This window comes from Dysidea avara, unplaced genomic scaffold, assembly GCF_963678975.1.
Source record: "Dysidea avara unplaced genomic scaffold, odDysAvar1.4 SCAFFOLD_496, whole genome shotgun sequence".
Classification (NCBI taxonomy): domain Eukaryota; kingdom Metazoa; phylum Porifera; class Demospongiae; order Dictyoceratida; family Dysideidae; genus Dysidea; species Dysidea avara.
Window position 1 is genome coordinate 1 of NW_027078106.1, and position 9,212 is coordinate 9,212.

The 9,212-nt window shown below is 36.0% G+C and overlaps 1 protein-coding gene across 1 annotated transcript; it reads left to right on the plus strand.

The window, feature by feature from the left end:
- Positions 1-1,314: 1,314 nt before the first annotated feature.
- LOC136246201 (uncharacterized) lies at positions 1,315-8,977 on the plus strand (the record flags this gene model as incomplete). Its single annotated transcript, XM_066037637.1, has 5 exons — positions 1,315-1,398; positions 1,448-1,479; positions 1,538-1,643; positions 6,398-6,434; positions 8,831-8,977. Coding segments are annotated over 5 exons (406 nt in total), but the record flags the coding sequence as incomplete, so codon positions are not given.
- Between the last annotated feature and the right edge of the window lie 235 nt (positions 8,978-9,212).

Consider the following 9,212-nt stretch of genomic DNA (forward strand, 5'->3'; position numbering starts at 1 on the left):
TAGACTTCAAAATGGAGGCAGACCAATGGCGGATTCAGGATGGGGCATTTGGGATAAATGCCCCCCCCCCCCCCTCCTACCTTGTGGAGGAGCCAGGCATAGCTACTTCTGATTAAAATACTAAACCTAATGTCAGGCCAAGATCAGTTTATCTCATGAAAATATGCACATTTTGCTTGCTAGCGTTGGTTACAAATTCACCTGAAACCAAAGTCATACTAGCTGTGAAATTGTCACCCAGCACCTCCGTGCATACTAAGCTCATCTAAAAGTAATTATGATTTTGACACATTCAGAGCGTTTTAAACAACTTTTAAGACTTCACAACCATCTGCAAGGCCAAAATGGCAAAAATCAACAGTGAGACACTACTAAGAGGTGCTGCTTCAAAAATGCAGCAACTATCAAAAGAATCTGGCTCTCTCCAACCACCTACAACTTAGCCTGTTTGTGCCTCTCCCCTTGCCAGCTCCTGGATCCGCCCCTGCAGACCACAACTGAAGTCCACACATGAGATTACAGGGCTATGCTGGCATCTTAGTGGCCGATATGTAGCAAAACCAACAGGAAATTATTTGGCCAACATTATCAGGCCATACACCAGTAAACCACTGATTCTTGTGAAGCCAGGCCCTTCACAAGGCCAGAAGTCACCATTCAAGCTCTCTACACCACCCAGAAAAGACGTCTGTTAAAATCATCGTCAAGTAGTTAGAGTAATGCTGAAAGTCAAAACTACTAGTTTGATAGTTAGGCTTGAGCCAATTATGCTTTGAGAATAGCCTATTATGCTTTTGAGCAGTGCTCAAAAATTCAGCCTATTATGCTCAAAATTATGCTTTCAAATCAAGATTATGCTCTAGAGTTGATTGTTTATTAGAGTATATCAGTCTTTCCTGACTGTTGTATTAGAGTAAGTGACTGCTCTATTAGAGTATCTCAATTTTTTCTGTGAAGTGTAAATAATCTGCCAAAAATTATAACATGGCACATTTTCTTGATATGAAATGCAGTATTAAGGTGTAGCATGTTCATGTTTTGCTGTATTTTTGGCATGCACATTACGCATTTAATTTAAAATCTTGAAAATCATCCTATTATGCTGACATAATGCTTGATGCTTTTGCTAGCCTATTATGCTCGAAATTATGCCGGCACAATTGGCGCAAGCCTAGATAGTGTAGCTATCCACTGAGGGTGTTAGTTTGATTTTGCCTGATGTGCGATTTAGATTGGTTTTGTATAACTCAACATTTAGCTATGTTAATCAGCAATATATTATGGCTACTATCAGTACATGAATTTTTGTTGCAGATTTTACTCCTTCTCCAAGACCAAGTGTTCCACCAAGTGTTACACCAAGTGTTCCACCAAGTGTTACACCAAGTGTTCCACCAAGTATTTCACCAAGTGTTCCACCAAGTGTTACATGAAGTGTTCCACCAAGTGTTCCACCAAGTGTTCCACCATCTAACACAAGTACGCATTTACACATAATTAATAAAAGATGCTTCATACACTCTTGTTCTCATTACAGTCTCCTCCTCACAAACAATCATTATAATCTTATCTATTGCTACTTTCCTCATATTTTTTGTAATCACTGTTATTTCCCTTGGAGTTGCTGTGTACAGATGGAGAAGGTAGAAGAGTATTAATTTATGACCATGCAGATTTGTGAAAAGGAGTCTTACACACACATCAAATTCTGGGAACATAACTTAGTGTTCAAGAAATCTACAAGCCTTAAATTTAATCCATCCAATAAGCTTCATTATTGCCCTGCACTGAGCAAATTTCAAGCCAATAGTTTTCACTAGTCCAACATTATGAATTGTCAAAGTTGGTAAATTGGATGTGTGTGGAAGACCCCTTTTCACAAATCCAGTCACATTATGTTTTGCTATGAACACTTTATATGTACTGTAACATGGATCTTGCATAAATGACTTTGTAGACAAGTGGTAAGATCCTGGACTATACTGTGAATTGCCCTGGTTTCAATTCTCCAAGTGGCTATGTTTTTGTTTTTTTTCGTTTTTGAGGGATTTTTGTATCACTTTTTTGGTAATACATTTTTGTTGTATGATACTACTCTGACATTACAGTGACCAAAAAACAGACAATTTTAGATGAAACACTTTGTGAACAATGAATTTTAGTAAATCCAACACAGTCATAGTGATTATGCTATATAATCTTATTATGCTAAATCTAATAATAATACATATCGATTAGTATTGGCTGAATATTTAATATCGGTTTGTTAGAAAACCTGTATCAGAAATAGACAATAAATGTGACTGAATTTTGGAAAATCATCCATATGGGCGTGCATGAATAATTAGAATTTTCATGTTTAGTGGGTTGCTAATAAGAGCAGGGAACAATTTTAAGAATATTTCAAGAATCTTATAATTTAAGGTATTGAGAATGGCTTAAAACCATCAACAAGTAGATTTGCACTACAAAGTTTGTGATTTGATCATTAAATATTTTAGGTGTCAAAATGGGTGATTTTCCAAAATTTGGTCACAAATATCAGTATCGGCTGTAAAATGTGGTATCAGTACAGCCTTACTTGTTTCTACTAATTTATGCTACATTTTTTCATGTCGCAAGTATCTGTAAAGGTACAATAGACTAGACTTCAAAACACAGGGTTCTATAGAATTTAAAAACCCTTAGGCCTTATAGTAATACCTGAGTGAAGCGTGGGTGTCGCAACATATTATGTAGTCTTTGGGCTACTAAACTCCATAGAACTAGTCTACTATTATACAAGGTACATCAGAGTATAGTCCAGGATCTTACCACTTGTCTACAAAGTCATTTCTACCAAAGTCATAAGAGCTTTTAATAATACTTATAGTATTTTTATTAGTACAGTACTTACACTACTCCACTGAAGTATCTGTACTATAGACTTGCAATTGACCAATGCCGATACTCGTAATATCAGTACCAATATCAATATGATATCGGTATTGGTACAGCCCTAGAAAAAAGCCCATTACACCTTCCTCTAATTAGTGCTGCACGTATGTACTATCCAGTTAATGCCAATGTTACAGGTGCACATGATTGGATTAATGGCCATGTTCCCAGAGACAGGATGAATGCAAGGGATTTAGATCCCTGTAAGTACACTGTAGCCAATGAAATTTGAGTATTTTACTTTGCTGTGGTCATAATTAAAATCAATACAATACTACCATATTACCTTGAATTATGGCCGGTCTCATATAAACTCCTGGTCCCATTTAGTCACTGGTGGTATACAGTATCATAACAAAAATAAATGCCAGGTTTCAAATGAACACTGGGTCTCAAATAAACGTCTATTACAGTCATTATTTTTAACAATTCTGGGCAGTGTTATAAACAATGAAGTGAAGAACATTTTATAGAGTTCCTTTTAAGCTTGAATCATTGAAATATGCCGAGGGAAACATCAAGGAGAGTCCAGGAGTGTACAACACCAAGATATGAAGTTGACTCGTGAATGCTGATCAGGTATATAAATGCCAGTCTCGTATAGTTGTCGGTCTCGTTTAGTAGCCAGGGTAAAAAGTTGCTTGAAAGAAATAAATGCCCAGGCCATAATTCGAGACAATACGGTAAATTTAATTACAATGATATATTGCATGAAGATAAACTCATCAAGAAAGTGTGCAAGTTTATAGATTTCAATGCACACCTTAAATCTTCTATCTTCGATCTGTTAGTTTGCTGTTCAATGAAAATCTATGAGTGAGTACTGAAGCCTAATTCAAATACCCCAATGAAATCATAATTATACATATCATACAGTACTGTAGTACTGTATATTAGGAGGTTTGGGTTTTGTTGGCCAAAAACATCACCCAAAAATCAGTTGCACAATATACGTACCATCCTGGTACCTTGGAAGTATTGGTATAACCAAGCCTAAAAGTACCTTCAGTATAACCCTAAATGTTTCCAATAGGTAATTACAAAATTTTTTAAATTTTATTCAATGAAATTTTTTACTGACAGACTAACTGCCTGCCTGATTCCTTCAGACAAGCGTAACTCAATAATGGCTAAGGCTATGCAGGGTTGATTTTTTTCACTGTTCAATGTCACATTGTACTGTGATGTGCCTTTTGGTATATTGCGGTACATAAAATGCATACATCATGGACTTACCTTTGTGTCTCATCTCTTTTTGCTGATAGCCCAAGGTGTCAATTTGTAGTAGCGCAATGCATGGCTTCCCATTTGTAAGAATCATCCATATTTTCTGTGGTGACTGGATTGCAGAGGTGCTTCTAATACTGTAATGGTGTGTAATGGGTTGAAAATAGGTAAAAGCGAAACATAATGGCCACTTCACTTTTAAGCCAGCTGATAGTTGGGGCATATGAATTGTCTGTATTTTCATGTTGACTGCAGAGGTACTTCTCCTACTGCTCTCGTTTGTAGTGCAGCATAACAGGCTGAACATAGCTGACAGCAAAGCAGGTGGCCACTTGACTGTCCAGTCAGTAATTGATAGCTGGGGAATGCATTCAGACAAAAACATCAAGTCTGGTGCTATTCTTTCTTTTGATGTGGTATGCATGGGTTCACCAGTCTTAGCAATGTTACAAAAAGTAAACAAACAAGTATAACAAAAATTATGAATTATAAGTTCGATTAGGGATCGAAGAAAAAAGTAGGGAAACAAGGGAGTTCTTCTACACCTGCAGATATACTAGTGAACATTTAATCCCTAATTCAGTCATGGGTATCGACTGAAGTAGGGATTTAATGTTCACTAGTATATCTGCAGGTGTAGGCAAGTCTTAAGGCGACCTCCCTTGTTTCCATACTTTTTTCTATGATCTCTAATTGACTTTATACTTGTGTACTTTCCATTCACTGATAATTGTTTCAATTGAGGAAACAATTGTACAAAACAGGCATGTTTGAGGACAAAGGTTGTTAATGTTAAGTTTTGAAATCCAGCTCATCATTTTAAGCCTTAGATTGATGATCTGTAGTACTATCAACAAAACCAAGTATCAACTTTTATATATATACCAAATAATCACTACTGTGACAATTTAAAAACAAGAAGCAGCTTATGCAGTCATGTCAGTCTTGTCTGGTAGTTGATTTTCAGTGTTTAGCCACATGCATTAATATGAAAATTCCCACTACCAATATTACATAGCTTGTTGCATGTAGATGGCTATGGAACTACTGTATATAAAAGTAATGGCTTCACCATTAAAACAAAATATCATACACAACGAATAGCACCTTTACATAAGAATTTTACTGTATCTAGAGGTGAGAAAACAGAATGCTAAATAAAAAATCTCCAAAACCCAATTTTGCCTGCCTGCTTTGCCTTGCCTGCCTGCCTACCTTGCCTGCCTGCCTGACCACAATCACAAGGCTAGAGGCCACTTAAAGTAACACACATGCAGCTACTATTTCATACCACAACTCCACTATAACAAACTCACAAGAGGCGCATATGCCTTTTTGGGTTTGGATGAATGTCTGCATGTTTTTGGCACTTTGCCTTTCTTATTTATCTTCAATTGCATGGCTGTCCTTTTCTTCATGCAAGAAAACCATACCAAGGCATTAATTTTCTGTATTGTTTCCTTAGAAGAGCATATTTAGAGGACGCAAAACTATTTGAAGCACTTATACGCTACTACTGTATAAAGGGAGTAAATACCTCTAGCTGTGCTTATAAAATGGTTTAATTGGATTGCTATACTGAACGAGAGCATGGTGATCATCTCCTTAAATGATTGAAGCACGTGCGACCACACCCCTTAGTGATCTGACTGCAATCAGGCTGAGGTTTTGCTGTAGAAAACAAGACATGATAACCGCACCTCTTATCTATTGCATAGCTAGCTCACTTGAGATAAGCAACAAGATTGAGATATACTTTAATAGAGTTGTCACAACTATGTATTCTAACAGAAAAGCTACACATGTGTATATCATAGCTATGTATGCAGTAACAAAAAGTTAACAAACTAATGCAGTTAATTTAAAAAATAATATTGTTCCAATCATAAAAAGTAGTGAAGCAAGATAATATGAATGATAGTTTTACAACATACCTAAGTGGAATAATCCCTACTTTGGCATTGAAAAGATGGAGGTAACATGCCAATGTACATAGGCATATAGATATTAAATATTAGCACATTCACATAGTATATATATAATTTATATAGCTAATCTTTTTTTCACTACTTTTATCACCGGAACACAATTTTATTTTTAAATTAAATTTTAATTGCACTAGTAGTTTATAGTTTAATTTTGTCACAAAGTACATAATGAATAATTATGTTTATTGTCATACAGTGTAATACGTTATCTTAATTAATGGAATACAAAATATGTTTTTATGTAGAAAGAGTTTTCTGTCAAATGATGCTACTAAATACATGGTATGTAAATAAACATGATTTTATATTTCATTCAATTCTTTGTCGTTCATATACATAACCCTATACTGTATGTGCCATAGAACACTTAATGTTAACTCTGCTTATCATGATGATAAACTATCCTTGGCTTTGTGGTCCATTCTTCATCCACTTGATGTACTCTAGTGTTCATTGAATCCTGAGCCACCCAATTGATGTGGGGTTTGGTAGGTGTGTCACCATGGGAAACCTTATGTCTTATGTGTTGAAAGCTTTTGGGTACATCACAAACCATGCAGCACATACCATTTCTGAAGTTCAGAACCTTTGACTGGGTGAAAATGGCTAATCCAAATTGCATAGGCAATCATGCATGTGCATATTCTGGTTAATCTGTGCATTTTAGCATGTGCATGCATCTTGTTTAAAATTTTTAACTCTGGAAATTTGTGATAAAATACTGTAGAGCTGTATAACTAGGGATAGGGATTCAAAAGGTTTGGTTGAACCCCCTCTGGCTTTGCCAATTGCTAATTGGCAGGCTGGCAGATGAGGGCACGCTTGCAGAAAGGGGCTATAAAGCACTGAAAGTTACTGTCAGTTGGTTAACACAAGCTTCACCCTATACACTTTAAAATCTGGGTGGAGCTCTTAAAAGATTGATATACTCTAATAGAACAGTCATGCAATTACTTTAACAGAACAATCAAATGAACTATCCTACATATATTGTCTCAGCTTTAAAATAAGATCAAAGAATATATATTAAATTAAACACTGTGTCAGTTGCCATTGCACCTTTTCAAGTCCTTAGTTTATAAGGTATTTATCTGTACACTGTTTTGTTTATAGGGCCCATTTCTACTTATATACCTATGTACAGTAGCTAGCTATCATATACCTGCATGTACAGTGATGGCCATTCTGGCTATGTGCAATTGGTATATTTATACCCCACAAAAGCCATATTTCAAAGGGTATGTTTTTCTTTAATTATGTTGCCTGAGATACTGTAAACTCAGTGTAAGGCATTAAAAATGAGTGGTAGTGTATGTAGAAATCTGAAGAGCTTAGTGGGATAGAAGCCACATATATTGCAGCCATCATAGAATTTCTTGCATAATAGCACTTGTCCTCTGCTTCACCTTGGAATAGTATTAAATAGTACAGCCCGAGCCTGAGGGTTTATAAATTTCATAGACTCCACATTGTGCCCATATAACTGCTTTAGACTCTATTTCACATTATACTCAGATTACTTACCTCATCCACGGCTGTTTCTGCTGTAGGCTCGGCAAAATTGGCTGGTTTACTTGTGATAATACTAGTGCTATTGCAACTATGCGTCTTCACGTGACAAAATAATAGCGCTTGTTAAATCACTGCACGTGAACAATGCATGGCAATTGGATAAACCTAGACTTTGAGCATGTGTTATATTGTGCCTGAAGGCGTAGAGTATACTAGAAGGAGTATATGCATGAGATTTGTTACCCACCCAAAACAGCCTCTAATAACTAATTATGTTATAGTTTATAGACATCGTAGTTGCCACACTCTTCTATTGTACTGGCCATTAATTTTTGACATCTAGTTGTTCAAAGTTAGAGTATGAATTTCTTCACAAACACAAAGCTATACACAATACACTATCTAATTTTGCTACTTAATTTTGCCAGGGTTGTGTCTATTGCTGGCTGCTATTCCCAAGTTAATTGGCAAGACAATTTGAGGTCGTGATGAAATTTTGTGTCAAACACATCTAGTTATTCAAAGTTAGAGTATGAGTGCAGCAGGTTTAATTTTTCTCCATAAACACAAAGTTATACACAATACAATGGCGGGGGAATTTGAGGCAAATATTCAACCTTCTCCTTCCCTAGCTGGAGGAGCCAAATTTTTTGATATCAACCTTGTCAGGCAAAAGTCAATTTATATAACTCATCCCAAAATATGCATATTATTTCATGCAAACTCACCTAAAATCAAAGTCAAACTATCAAGCCATATGGTTTCAAGTTTAAGGAATTTACCTTATGCAAGCTAAGGGCTCTTAGTTTGCCATCACTTTGCTATCATCGTAAGAGAGGTCACATGATTATAGTTTATCAAATTTTTTCCATGTTTTATTTGAAGACATTCACACAATTGTTTTTTTCAGGATAGTTCATTTGCAAACTATGTACAGGATTTACAACAAAGAAATGCTTGTAGGATACAATACTCTACAAGGCATTGTCTAAATAAATAACAATACTAAGCTAATTTTGAAATAAAACGTATCATGAACATCTAGAAAATCAGTTTAAAAAAATTAATTGACCAAAAATGCAGTGTATACAAGTATCTATCAACAATAGAACTTTTACACTTTGGTCTGTGTACAGCACTATTATGTGTTTCCTTTGTCTTTGTAGATGTTAGTTGTTGATAGTGATGGTTATTACCTGTCAATTGGCAGAGATGCTGCAAGTACAATTGAAAACATTAGTATGAATGAAGAAGTAATCAAGTGGATTCAAGAAACCGAATTGCAAACCAATGATGAAGACTGCAGATCAATTGTGACCAGATTTTACAGAACCGATCCAAATCGCACATCAGGCAAAATCAAACTAACACCACTAGTGGATAGCTACACTATCGTACTACAAGTTTTGACCCTCAGCACTACTCAAACTACACGAGGCTGGTTTTTACACACGTCTTTTCTGGGTGGTGTGGAGTGCTCAAATGGCGGTTTCAGGCCTTGTGAAGGACCTGGCTTGGCAAGAGTCAGTGGTTTACTGGTGGACAGCC